The 14,506-nt window shown below is 47.5% G+C and overlaps 1 protein-coding gene across 6 annotated transcripts in view; it reads right to left on the reverse strand.

Moving 5' to 3' along the window:
* Positions 1–4,069: 4,069 nt before the first annotated feature.
* Positions 4,070–14,506, reverse strand: part of SFXN2 (sideroflexin 2) — a 66,407-nt gene continuing 55,970 nt past the window's right edge. For 5 of the 6 annotated variants that reach the window (XM_036336132.1, XM_036336131.1, XM_036336134.1 and 2 more), the window contains 11 exons: positions 14,043–14,227; positions 13,699–13,869; positions 12,445–12,543; positions 11,070–11,145; positions 10,690–10,775; positions 9,086–9,146; positions 8,687–8,753; positions 7,816–7,865; positions 7,432–7,481; positions 5,735–5,782; positions 4,886–4,985 (listed from right to left, as the gene is read on the reverse strand). In XM_036336132.1, coding sequence (XP_036192025.1) covers positions 4,886–4,985; positions 5,735–5,782; positions 7,432–7,481; positions 7,816–7,865; positions 8,687–8,753; positions 9,086–9,146; positions 10,690–10,775; positions 11,070–11,145; positions 12,445–12,543; positions 13,699–13,869; positions 14,043–14,227 — 993 coding nt within the window. Of the gene's footprint in view, positions 4,986–5,734; positions 5,783–7,431; positions 7,482–7,815; positions 7,866–8,686; positions 8,754–9,085; positions 9,147–10,689; positions 10,776–11,069; positions 11,146–12,444; positions 12,544–13,698; positions 13,870–14,042; positions 14,228–14,506 lie in introns of all 6 variants that reach the window. The other variant, XM_036336133.1, reaches the window with a different exon arrangement.

The raw sequence follows: 14,506 nt of genomic DNA on the forward strand, positions 1-14,506 counted from the left end.
AGTGGACTGAAGGGTCCCGGGTTTGATTCTGGTCAAGGGTGCCTGCCTTGGGTTGCACCTACCTCGGATTGTGGGGAGGCAATCAATCAATCAATGTCTCTCTCTCACATCGATGTTTCTCTCTGTCTCTCGCCCTTCCCTTCCACTCTCTCTAAAAATCGATGAAAAAATATCCTTGGGTGAGGATTAACACACACCCCCCCCAAAAAAAAACAAACAAACAAAAAAAAAAAAACCTCCCTACAGGATATATAAACCTCCCTACAGTCCAAACTTCTCAGTATGGTCCTGTGTCCTGGTTCCTGCATACTTCTCTTTATCTCACCTGCCACCCACACATTCTGCTCACACTGGTACACTTAGGAGACCCTCAATGTGCTGTGTTACACGATACACTTAACTTTGTTTACACACTACACATACAAACTCCTAGTTCCCACCCCCTTGTTTCTTCTTCTGGATTCACAGAACACCCCCCCTCACAGTGTATCTAATCTGTATCTGCCTGGCTGACCCCTCCTACTAAATTTGCAGCTTTTTGTACAGCACACCAAGTCTTACTCATTTCCTAAGAAATCGCTACAGCATCCTCCTGTACAGGACCCAACTATGAAAATCAATGATAGTAAAATGAAATGAAGACCCATGACAGAGAAACCAGCTGCCTGTAGCTGTGAATTTCCTCACAAAGCATCATACAGTCTGGCCCTATGCCTGAGCCCACAGGGAGTTTGTTCTTGGCTTAAATGGTGGCAAAGTGGGAAACAGGTAAGAGTGAAGAAAACTGGTTTTGCCCCAACATAAGAATGTCCATAGTTCTGCCTCTGTCTTGATCCTGGTTTCCCAAGTGCTGCAAAAGGTGACAAGTATTTTTATCAATTTCAAGTTTCTTAGCAATTTATCTACTCCACAATCAAGCTCCCTAAGGGATAAGTAAAGATTGAGTACTGAGACATATGAAAACATGCTCAAAGTCACTAATCATCCAAGAGATGCAAATCGAAACAACAATGAGGTACCATCTCACACCTGCCAGATTGGCTATCATCAACAGATCAACAAACAACAAGTGCTGGCAAGGATGTGGAGAAAAAGGAACCCTCTTGCACTGCTGGTGGGAATGCAGACTGGTGCAGCCACTATGAAAAACAGCGTGGAGTTTCCTCAAAAAATTAAAAATGGAACTCCCACTTGACCCAGTAATCCCACGTCTAGAAATATATCCCAAGAAACCAGAAACACCAATCAGAAAGGATATATGCACCCCTATGTTCAGAGCAGCACAATTCACCATAGCTAAGATTGGGAAACAGCCTAAGCGCCCATCAGCAGGTGAGTGGATTAGAAAACTGTGGTACATTGCTCTAGCCAGTTGGTTTGGCTCAGTGGATAGAACATCCGCCGCGGACTGAAGGGTCCCAGGTTCAATTCTGGCAAGGGCACATGCCCGGGTTGTGGGCTTGATCCCCAGTAGGGGGTGTGCAGGAGGCAGCCAATCAATGATTCTGTCTCATCATTGATGTTTCTATCTCTCTCTCCCTCTCCCTTCCTCACTGAAATCAATAAAGAAATGTGTGTGTTTTTTTCAAGAAAAAACTGTGGTACATCTACACAATGGAATACTATGCTGCTATAAAAAAGAAGGAACTCTTACCATTTGCAACAGCATGGATGGACCTGGACAGCATTATGCTAAGCAAAATAAGCCAGTCAGAGAAAGATAAATATCACATGATCTTACTCATTTGTGGAATATTATGAACAACATAAACTGATGAACAAAAATAGAACCAGTCATAGAATCATCGAACAAACTGTCCAACCTATGAGGGAAGGTGGGGAGTGAGGGGGTAAGAGATCAACCAAAGGACTTGTATGCATGCATATGAGCATAACCCATGGACACAGATTGGGGGGGGGGGGCGGTGAGGGCATGTACTGAGGGGTGGGGGCAGCAGGGGAGAGGTCAATGGGGGAAAAAGGAGACTTATGCAATTTAAAAAAATTGAGTACTAAGCAAGGGCCCAATTATTTTCATACAGAGGGTCTTAATCCTGGCATCAAAGAGTTACAGAGACCATATAAAGGCCAGGTATTATCATCATTAGGAAACCCCAATGGTTTCAATTTGGCAGACAGGATTTCGTCCCAACTTCCCTTTCTCCCTTTACCTGAGAGCTCAAACTGAGCTACTGGACAGGACAAACACTTAGTCTGGATTAGCACTTCCCACACCAAGACATTTTAATCACTCTAACCAACTTTATTTCCACACCCCCCAAGAGCCAATTGAAAGAAAGCAGAAATGTAGTCTGAGTGAATACTTTTCAGAGTGCCTCTGAACTGTAGCCACTACATACTCCAGACTTTTCCGAAGAGTAATCATCTGTGAAGAGAGGAGGAATGCCAGGAGGCTTAAGAAACTGGGAAGGAAAGGGAAAGGTGGTTGGTTTTTGAAAGAACATCAGTGTCAAACTGCTTCTGAGCTCTGGTAAGGATTTCCCAATGTCTTTGGAAGTGGGCAACGCTGAAGCCAAATCTCTTATCCTAAGAAAACTAACTCAAAGACACAGACCTTTCTGCTCCGACATCAGCTAAAATCAAATTGTACATTATAACATGTATGAACTTTGAAAACATTATACTAAGTGAAAGAAGCCAGATACAGAAGGCCACACACAGTGTGATTCCATTTATATGAAATGTCCGGAACAGGCAAAACTAGAGACAGAGGAAGTAGATTATGGATTGTGAAGAGTTGGGACTGGGGGATGAGGGGAGTGATTAATTCAGTTTCTTTTGGGGATAATGAAAAAGTTCTGGAATTAGATCATGATTATGGTTGTACAGCTTTGTTGAGTATACTGCAAATCACTAATTTGTACACTTTAATAGGATGAATTTATGTGATATGAGTTACATTTTAATTTTTTTTTAATAGAGGGAAAAAGTAAATTGCAGCCAGTATTGTGACCGCAGAATGGAGGCCCTTCTCATTAGAGCAATGGTCCTTCAGGTATAGTATGTAGAATCACCACTGGAAAATTACCAGAAGTGTAAATCCCAAGACTCTGCCCCAGACCCAGATAATTTAAAAATCTGGAAGAGGAAGCCATACGATCTGTTTTAACAGGTGCTCCTGGTGCATTTTTTAGAGCTATTTTTCCTGAGTAGAAAAAACTTTTTGCATAAAGGACCAGAGGGTAAATACTCTAGGTTTTGCATGTTACATGCATTGGGTCTGTCACATATCCTTTTCTTCCTTTTTGCAGCCCTTTAAAACCTTGACCATGGTTTGCCAACTCCTGCTCGGGGGCAACGCAGCTCCCATTCTGGAAGCCCTCTGAAGCTTCCAGCACACAGGTGGGTTTTTCCCTTGTAATAAGGTAGATGAGCAATGGCTTCCGGGCTTCGGACAGGTAGGTTCACATTAAACTTGTTGCCCTCCCTCCAGGCCAAGGCCAAAGTCAGTCCAGATCCTATTTTCCATCCAGGTGTTATTAACTCAGCTGCAGACAGTTCATTGTGCTTTGAAGAAATTTATTCAATTCACAGTGGTATCTTTGAACAGTCAGTAAATTCTACTATACAAAGCTCAGACAGACACTGACCCCAGGTATGCCACAACAGTCCCCGAGGAGCGTGAGAAATCACCTACAGCAGCCAATTTGGAAAGGGCAAGTGACTGTGCTTTGCTGTGTGTCCTTGAAGGCTCTTTGGTCCTGGCTGGTTTTCTCTTACAGGCGTCCAAATAAAACTTCCCTTTCCTAGTCAGTACACACCAGTCTTTGGTATTTAACCGAATGGGCTGAAGAAGGGAGGTAGCCAGGAAATTATACCCATTACAATGTGTGGTTGATGCCTACATACATCCTTTTTACTCAGTTAGTAGAATTATCTTTTTTTTTTTTCAAAGTGTCCAGAGCCACAGCCATTCTAGATGTGTGTGTGTGTGTGTGTGTGTGTGTGTGTGTGTGTGTGTGTTATTCATTTCAGAGAGGAAGGGAGAGGGAGAGATAGAAACATCAATGATTAGAGTGAATCATTGATGGGATGCCTCCTGCAGGCCCCCTACTGGGGATTGAGCCCACAACCCAGGCATGTGCCCTCCTGGGTTCATAGGTTGATGCTCAACCACTGAGCCATACAGGCTGAGCAGAATTATCTTTTAAACACAGAAATAAAATCAGACATGATTTTAGAGCAGAACAAAGTATCTATAGACAGGGCTTGAGCACCATGGAGCTCTGCTGCCTCACACAATGACCTTTTTCAGCACTCAGAACTCCCAGGTGTCTGATAAAACTCAAGGGTAGCAGCACTCCCAAAGAACCTTTTGACAGGGGCAATGAGGAGAATGGGGTAGAGTGGAGATGAGCCCCAACACAGACCAGCCCTCCCTCCCCCCAACACACATACTTCCTGCGTAAGCTAGAACTACATGGGTAAAGGTTTCATGGCTTGAGAGAAGATGACACAGAAGGAAGAGAAAAGGAGAGTAGGAACTTCTCTTTGTCCCAGGGGTTCTTCCCAATCCTGGCTGCTACCAGAATCCCAAAGTTTTCCTAATTTTTCCAGTCGGTTTGCTGAATGTCTCCCTCTGGTCCCAGCAACTTCTCCCTGAGGGGGCCTCAGCTCCTGGTTTCCATGGGGATGGAAGTGGGAAGCAGACAGAGGATTTGGTCTTCCGCCCCTTGTTCACTTTCATCCCCTGGAGCCCAATAAACCAAGTGCCTGGGTAGAAGCATGAGGAATTCTGCTGCCTCATACACCCCCAAGTACACCGGAGCCTTAGGCCCTGTTGGCAAAGAGGAATGAGGACACAGGCAGCTAAGGAGGAGCTGGTGAATACTGGTATAGACTGGTCCTTGCTGAGGCGGGACGTTTAGAGACCCTTATTGAAGTAGACAGAAGGCACAAGTTCTCCATACTTGGCCTTGATGGTGTCTTGGAGCTCCTGTTCCAGGTAGGAAACTGGCAGTTCACTGAGGAGAGAGAAGAAGGTTATGAGTATGCCACCTAGACAGCAGCAAATTACCCTTCGATACCAACTCAAATACCACCTCTCAAAAGCCCCTTCCCCATTTTTTCCTTCAAAGTTAGTAATAGCTACTGTACAACACAATATGTTGCTTTTACCTCTACTCAGGCCTGTCTTCCTTCTCCCTGGTGCTCAACTTCCACCTTCTCCACAAGATTACAGGCACAGTGCTCGGAACACAGGAGACATCTAACAGATGACCACTGAGCTAAGAGCACTAAGGAAGGGGAGAGTGGCATCTCCTCGGAATATATTCCAGGTCTGTATTCCTACCTGGTCTCCTGGAACGAGTCCGTCCTCCCACCCACCTGATGCTGCCCTTCCATGGCATGGTGGATGAAGAGGTTCAATTCATCCACCCTCTGGCAAATAAGAGCCAGAATAAGGACCTGGGTCCAGCCAGGGGAGATTTATCTAATAACCCAACCAGCAGGACAGAGTCTCTTGTTGTTCCCCCACTTTCTCTCCAAGGCAGCCCTTGCTGCACTGGAAGGAATTCATCCCTTTGGAGACGTGTTCTGGCTTACCATTCACGCAGGGTTAAGAGGCCCAGAGTTTAGGCTGACAGGCACTTGTCCCTGGACAAATGCTGCCCTTCTTGCCCCTCCCTCTCTCCTTCCGGACAGCAAGCAGGGCAGGGAGAGTAGGGACAGGACATTTGGTAAAACAAAGGAAGGAAGGAATAGCTGATACCATATCTGTGGGAAGAGCCCACATGCCACTGGCACCATGAAGATGAGGCTGGAAAAAAGGAGAAACCAAAGCATTAGGGGGCGTTTCCCCACAGGCCATGCCTGAGCCCCCTAAAGGATGGGGGAGATGCCCATTCACTTGGCCTCCCTTCCCAGCTGGCTCCATGACTCCTCTTCCTTCAACCCTTCTTCTGGTCTAGAGACCTAGAGGTGCCAGGATACTCACTCTAGCACGGATTAAAATCAGCCAGCCTCCACCCCTCATCCCTTACCCCGATCCACCCCTGTTGCTCAAGCACATGAAGTCACTAGGGAGTGCAGGCAGCAGCTCTACAGACCACATGCATCCACTGATATGCAGGGGAAGCAGTGAGGGGTGTGAATCCAAAGGCCCTGCTCCTCTATTCACTGAACATCTGGACTGTTGGAGAACAGTGAGGGGCAGGGTTATCAAACTTCAATGTGCATACAAATAACTCCAGGGGCTCAGAAAAATGCGATGCTGATTCAGGAGGTCTCGGGAAAGGCTTGAGAGTCTTTACTTCTAACAAGTTTTCAGATGATGCGGGTCCAGGACCATGTCTCACAGGCCTTGGGAGTCTAACAGACATGAGTTCCTATCACAGCTTCGACACTTAGAAGGTGTACAGTCTGGGGCACGTTACCTCTGGCCCAGCAGAGGGAGGACAAGAGTGTCTGCTTTGCAGCGTCGCTGCGAGGATTCAATGAGATAACAACCTATGTGCAGCACCCGACCTGTGGGAACTGCCCACCCGTGGTAACTCAATGAACAGAAGTTTAGCATGTCGCCAAGGACCAATCTCAGCTCTAGCAATTGGGCAGGTGTCTTTCAATCGCTCCAAGCCTTTTTTTAAAGATGATGGCATCTATGGGCTGGGGAAATTACGTGAAATTATAGATGTGCAGCACTAGCACAGGGGGCACATTCAATATGTGTTCGTTGTTGTTGCCGTCACTAGCCCTGTAGTCCTGGGAAGCATGATTAATGGTTGAACATGTCCAGTCGATGGCAGGCACCGAAGAATGCTGCCATGACGTGGTTTCCTCCCGTGCAAGGTTTGGATACTTGACAGCCCCAGGCTGTCCCACATTTTTGTCTCTTCGTGTATTTTATCTATTTATTTATTTTATTGAGATATAATTGACATGTAACAATGTGGAAGTATAAGACGTTGATCTGATACATTCACATATCGCAACATGATGAGCTGAGTGTTAGCTAACACCTCTGTCGTGTCGCATAACGATCACTTCTTTTTCATGGTGGGATTGTCTCTTTTTTTTTTTTCTTTTGAAATAAAGTTGTTTTTTTTTCAATTTTCATAATTGAGATTTTATTGTTTTGAAATAAAGTTTTTATTGCTGATAGTATTACAGATATCTCCCATTTGTCTCATCATTTTTGTCTCTTCTCCAGACTTAAGGTCAGAGGGAAGACCCTGGGACATTAGGGTACCCAAGCTCTCTGCCTTCCATGTGCATGTGTGCACAGAGCCTAGCTAGCCTGGTTTCCTCCAAAGAGATAAGGTGAGAGCTCTCTAGATGGATCACAGGTGTACTGAGCTCCAGTGCTGTGGAAGTCAGGCAAAGGAGTGCATGTTCTTCAACACAGGTGACATAAGAAGACAGATCTTGGTGCCCCAGCTACAGAACCCAAACCAAGAAAACATTACTCACAAGCATCCACACAGCATAACCTGCAACGGCGCATGCAGGACCTTGACTTTCTGCACAAAAACAAACAAAAGGAAAACTCACATGGGACTTATATACCTTAGGGTGAACCCCACGCCTGCCCCGCGACCAACCAACCAGCCTCAGGTATAAGACTGCTGGCCCTGACGGAGAGGAGAAGGGCTCTCCTTGCTCTCTGTAGACAAGGCCAAGCAACCGGCTATGTTGTCTGAAGCGGGCAGCCAGGGGGGACTGGGATGATGAGCCCTACTTCAGTGAGATGAAGACTGGCAGCTAGAGGGAAGGAGGAGAGGACCAGGAGCTCCCAGGCACAGGTGTGGTGGGAAGACTCTGGGCAGGGAAGAGGCAAAAGGAAACCCCACTCACCTGCATGAAGGGCAGTTTCTCTAGCCTTTCCATGACGATTGGCAATAAAACTGAAAGAAACCAAAGAGAAGCCGGGGGGACCTGTAAGACTTTCTCTAAGACCCCTTTCCGAAGTCAGATCAGGGACTGAATGATTCTCCCGCCTTCCTCAGAAGCTCCAGGAAATACTTTTCATTTGGGAGAATGGCCACTCTGACTTGTCCCCCAAGTCCCAGCAGAAGGGTGCTTCCCAAAGCACACCTGCAACAATAGAACACGTGCCCAGGCCCAAAGTGTCCTCAAAACTCAAAACTGCCGAAACCGGTTTGGCTCAGTGGATAGAGCGTCGGCCTGCGGACTGAAGGGTCCCAGGTTCGGTTCCGGTCAAGGGCATGTGCCTGGGTTGCGGGCACATCCCCAGTGGGAGGTGTGCAGGAGGCGGCTGATCAATGTTTCTCTCCCATCGATGTTTCTAACTATCTCTCTCCCTTCCTCTCTGTAAAAAAATCAATAAAATATATTTTAAAAAAATAAAACAACAACAAAAAAAACCTCAAAACTATCTCATGTAAACAGACTTTTTATCTTACCCGGTAACATGCCCCTGCTGGAAGCCCAACCAGGGCAGGGGATTTATTTTCGCTACCACTGTCTCCCCGGCACCCCACACTGTGTCCATCCAGTACATTGAAGGTACTTAAGAAATATGTGCTGAATAAAAATAACGTCAAATGTCTCATCAATTGATGTTCCAAGAACTACAGTGCGGTAGTTCAGCACTCAAGCAAACCAGTATGAGAAGCATCGCTGTAGAAGCTGGGGTCCCACCTCCCACCCGAAAGCTGAGTGTGGCTGAGGCCTCTATCATGTGCTCCAGGGGCCCCCATCTTACTCATGCCAGGGGCTGCCATGGTGATCCGAGAAATAACCACTTGGGTGATGCCTATGGCCGCAGCTCTCTGAAGGCAGAAAAGAGCAAGTTGTTAGGAATGACCTTATCCAATATCCATGGCTGGGCCAGAGTCAGGGTCACAGCCAAGTCTGAGCTGGTAAAGGGGAAGGGATGGACCTGCCAGGGGCTGAGTGGCTTCTCCCAACCTTCACCTACCCAGCCAGCTTCAGGACTAGAAATGAAGCAGAAAGGACATGAGAAATGTCCCAAACAGAGAAATGTGGGGGGAATAGAGGAGAATGAGAGTGGAGTCGGGGAGATCCTGCTCTGACCACTAAGGACAGGACAGGGTATGAAAGGGAGTTCCCTCCTCCCACCCAAAGAGAGACCTCTGCTCACCCGGGAATGACCAAGCTCATTGTGATTTTTGTCCTTCACGGAGATGCCTTGGATGAGTTCCCTAGACACAGGAGATGCTGGATTTGGGAAAGGGGTGCTGGAAGCCTGCCAGCCATGTGACACACCAAGGCCAGGGGACCAAGGCCAGGGCACTCACGCTCTAGGGAGCCACCTCCGTGGCCTTGCCCTGTGACCTTCCCCTGCACTCCAGCGAGTGGTGTCTGAAGTGATCTAGGGCATTGGCTGAGAGAGCTAGTCCTGAGCCCAGACTGCCTAGATTGAATCCTGAAACTGCAGAGTGTGTCTGATCATGAGCAAGTTCCCTAATCCTTCTAAAGACTCAGTTATCCTCAACTGCAAAATGGAGACAATCCTGACACCCACTTCATAGGACTCAGTGTTTTAACAGGATAATGCCTGCAAAGTGCTTAGTCCGGTGTCCGACACGGAGCGGCTGCACCACAAACAGTAGCTGCTCTGGTTATTGTTCTCAGGCCAGTTCTTGACAGCATTCGCCCCAAAACCAGGTAGATGGCTGGGACTTACTCATTGGATGGAAAGGAGAAGCTGGGTGGGGAAGGGAGAGAGTAGAGGAGCAATGTGTATGCACAGCTATCCCGGTAGTGTGCTCTCAGCAAGGGCAATGTGACACATTTCCACCTACTAGCAGTTCTAAGAAAATGTGGCTGTAGAAATCGGTGATGATGATGAAGGCAATGATGACAACAGTAGCAATAAAAGCTAACATTTATGTAGCACTTGTTATGTTCTAGGTGCTATTTTGAGGACTTTACATCTATTACATCATTCAATTTTATAACAGAGGAACATCTATGCTTTCTCTAGTCAGAAATAAGAACTGCCCTAGCTGGCATGGCTCAGTGGATAGAGTGCTGGCCTGCAGACTGAAGGATCGCAGGTTCGATTCTGTTCAAGGGCATATGCCTGGGTTGCGGGCTCGATCCTCAGTAGGGGGCTTGCAGGAGGCAGCTGATCAATGATTCTCTCTCATCACTGATGTATCTATTTCCCTCTCTTCCTCTCCCTTCCTCTCTGAAATCAATAAAAATATTTTTTAAAAAATTAAAAAAAAAGAAATAAGAACTGAGAGACACAACAGGTTTCTCCTTTTACCTATTCTTAGAGCCGGGTACCTGGAAAACATCTACCTACTCCTCTGGCTTCTTTCAAAGCTTCTTGGCTCTGTTCTATCTTTGGACACCTCGCTCTGCTGCATTTCATTCTGTAAACCATCCCCAGGGCTTTGGAAGTAGGCAGTGCTCACAACTTAAATACATTTGCAGTTGAAAGAACATGATTGAGTATAAAATGCACAGGCTTATGTCTCCATCCCACACCATCCAAAAAATGGCTCCCACATACCCGTCACAGATTAAACCTAAATTACCCGCCACTCGCCACTCGTATTGGAATGGCCATCACTATTAGAGCAGCCAATCCTCAGGGACCCTTCAGAGGCACAGCCTGGCGGCCTCCTCCCACATACCCCAGCTCCAAGAAGCCACCCACTGCCTTGGTCTCTTGCCTTGGTTTCCCTGCTGACCTCGTGGCTTGTAAGGAGGAAAGGGGACCCCTGTACTCACTGCTGTCGCATCATTGGGATATTGACACAGTTAGCAGCAGCTACAGCAGCAAAGGGCACCCAGCGAGCCACCAAGGGTGGAGCTTTCTGTTGGAGAAAGGGAACAATGGGAGTTGTTGAGGCTCCCTGCAAGGTGAGAGTGGAGGGACTTACGGACTACAAAACAAGCGCTACTGTCACACACCCAGACACCCATCTGGGAACCCAAACTCCCTCAGAGGCCTGAGAAAGACCAACCTGGGGACAGCCCTGCTGCATTTCCCACTATTGGGCTGGGCTCTGGTTACACCCCAACTCACCCAGACTGGGGCAATGCCTAGTTCTCCCTAGGACTTTGCTGCCCCCTGGTGGCCACCATGCCCACAGCAGCCCCAGGAGTACCTTTGTCAACATGTTCATGCTCACAGCAGTGGTGACCGCAGTAGTTGTGGCTGTGAGGTAGGAAAGGGCCATCTGCCTAGTGGAGGAGAGAGGTGCTTAGGAATGGGGAGCCCTTCGGGCTGAGAGTAAGACCATGGCTTGAGTGAGGAAGTCTGGAAATGAGGCTTCATACCTGAGCAGCTCATGTGGTTTATCCCGTGTCATCTTGTAGCCTCCCCCTAACTCCAAAGGATCCAGCCCCCTGGGCCTCCTTTCTGTACTTTATTTATATTTGAATTCAACAAATACTTACTGAGTGTCCATTATGTGCTATATATCGTTCCAGGTACTTCCTTTCTGTCCTTTAAACACACCCAGCTTTTTCCTATCTCAGTATCTCTGCACACCGCTGCTCCCTACCCAGGGTATTCTTCCCTGGGCTCTTTCTTTTCTCTTTTAATATATTTTTATTGATTTCAGAGAGGAAGGGAGAGGGAGAAAGAGATAGAAACAAAAATGATGAGAGAGAATCATTGATTGGCTGTCTCCTACACATTCCCTTCTTGGGATCGAGCCCAGGCATGTGCCCTTACCACGAATCCAACCATCACCTCCTGATTCATAGGTCAACGTTCAACCACTGAGTCACACTGGCTGGACTCCCTGGGCTCTTTCGTAGCTAAATCCTTATCCTTCAGAACTCAGCTGATACATCAGCCGTATAGGGAAGACTTCCCTGGCCGGCCTATCTACACAGGCACCTCTCTGCTGTTCTCTATCTTGTCACCTGTGAGTTGGCGGCAATCTGAGATCATTGTACTTGTTTTCATAGAAAACCTTCAATTCTACAAGAAGAAGGACCACAAATGCCTTACTCGAATGTATCCCCAGCACCTGAACCATTCCTGGCATATGTGTAGAATGAATGTAGAAGAAATACTTTTAGAATGAACACATTTTGCCCTAGCCAGTTTGGCTCAGTGTATAGAGCGTTGGCCTGCGGACTAAAGGGTCTGGGGTTCGATTCCAGTTATACCCAGGTTGCGGGCTCAATCTCCAGTGGGGGGCGTGCAGGAGGCAGCCAATCAATGATTCCCTCTCATCATTGATGTTTCTATCTCTCTCTTCCTCTCCCTTCCTCTCTGAAATCAATAAAAATATATATTTTTTAAAATGAACACATTTTGAATTGGTCCAAGAAGATGCTTTCCTAGTCAGCCTAAGAAAACACTTCCAAGCCCTGAAAAGGGAGGAACTTCATCACCTGTCCAGTGTGAACCCTACGCAGGGAGGACTGGCAGCCTGAGAACCCTTTAGAAAGGTTGTTCCCCTGGAGGCAAAAGGACAGCCACCTCCTCCAAACCCATGTGGACAGCCTGGGGTTCGAGTCTCCTACCTGACTGATGTGGGGGAAGCCGCATTCCTGTTGGTGTAGTTGACTAAGGCATTGAAGGACTGGTTCACCCACTGCCAGAAGATGATCGCTGGCATCGTCCTACCAGTAATCGAGGTCCGGAAAGGAGAGGAGAATGGAAGGGAAGGCTTGGTATACACAGGTCAAACCGTGTTAACAGCTCTTCCCCAAACTGCTCCCATGTTCTATACACCTGGGCTTTTGTAGTCTTGCCCCTCTTCCTGGAACACACACACACACACACACACACACACACACACACACACACACACACACACACACACACATACACACACACACACACACACACACACACACACACACACACACACACACACTCACACACACACTCACACTCACACACACACACACTCACACACACACACACACACACACACACACTCACACACACACACACACACTCACACACTCCCTCACTCACATTCACACTCACACTCTGTTCCATCCATGGCTAAATCCTGCCCTGCTGAGAGATTACTTCCTCCTTGGGACCTTTTTGACCCTTCCCCTGCCCTTCCTGAGACTAAGTCATCCCATGCTCCCAACTCTTAAAATCCCATATTCTCTCAACCTACCACTTAGCAAGCTGGACTGTAACAGTTCACTTACTTCTTGGTCTCTAACAAAACTGGAAGCTCCTTGAAGGGAAGGAAGGACTAAAGTCTTTATATTCCTAACAGCTGGGGCCCAAAGTCTGGCTCAATTACTAGACAAATAAATGCATAGGGGGGCGGGAGAAGGAAGAGAGAGGAAGGGGGAAGAGTCACACATCCAGCAACTACAACGTTTATTCACTCACCAACGGAGCTGAAAGGGCCTTCCTATTTTTTCCTGGGCTATTACATTATGAAATGCATTAAATTCATTGTTAATATAAGCACTTTTTAAAGAAGAAATTAGTATCGTGTATTCAGTGAGCGTTCTAGAAAGGACTGCCTTAGCTAAAACCCAGGTACCAATACTTCCTGGCTGTATGAGCTTGCACAAGTTACATAACCTCTCTAGAACCTCAATTCCTCATCTATAAAATGGAGAGGTAATAGTACCTCTCTGTAGGGCTGCTGAGAAAATTACATGAGGTAACACATTCAAAGACTTTAACACAGTGCCTAGTATCGGGAAAGTTGCAATAAAGATGGCTATCATTCTAATATAGCTCCCTGGCTAGCAGACCCAAGTGGCTACACCTCCCATCGCCTTGCTCCCAAGTCCCACCTGTAGAACTGGAGCATGAAGCCTGTGATGATCATGCCGCCGGGAACCTGGAAGGACATCCGTCCAATGACATTCATCTTGTCCCCGGTGTCAGGGTGGAAGGCAGAGTCATAGAGCTTTTTGGCATACAGGAGCTGCTCCACTTGAGTCCCTGGGGGCACGACCCCCATCCTGTCACCCAAGGACAGAGTCATCCCCTTGTCCCCCCACTCCAAGTCATCCTGCTCTAATTTCTCCCTCCTCCCTGAGATTTCTGCCTGTTCCCTCATCTTCAGTTTCCACCTCCTCTAGGGAACCCATCCAAGTTGCCCCAGTGCCTCCAACCCCTTCCCCTAACCATTCACCTGCTTTTCTCCACCATCATCTTGGCCCAATCCAGCTCCCGCTCTGGTACGAGAACAGTGCGAGGGTCCGTGATGTTGAAGAAGTGCTTCACCCGCCCCAGGAAAGTGGACTGGTCCCAACGGGGGGCATCGATGTTAAAACCAGACAGGTCAGGCTCCATCTTGCTCGCATACAGAACTGTGTACTTAAGGAAGACAGGAAAAATGAGGGCTGTTCCCTAAATCAAAACCTGACCCGGAAGCCCTGGGCATCTCCCATTCTGGTAAATTGCCCGCTTTCACTCAGTCTGGGAAGGACTCAGATTGAGCAACTGGGTACCACCATGTGTTTCCTGAGTGCCTACTGGTGGCCAGCCCTGTGCTTGATCCTGCTGCGGGGGAGATTGGTAAAGCGGACAACACAGTGCCTGTACTTGGGGAGCCGAGTCTGACTGAGGAACAAGAGCCCACAGTGGAACCGTATG

Source organism: Myotis myotis, unplaced genomic scaffold (assembly GCF_014108235.1).
Source record: "Myotis myotis isolate mMyoMyo1 unplaced genomic scaffold, mMyoMyo1.p scaffold_m19_p_15, whole genome shotgun sequence".
Lineage (NCBI taxonomy): Eukaryota > Metazoa > Chordata > Mammalia > Chiroptera > Vespertilionidae > Myotis > Myotis myotis.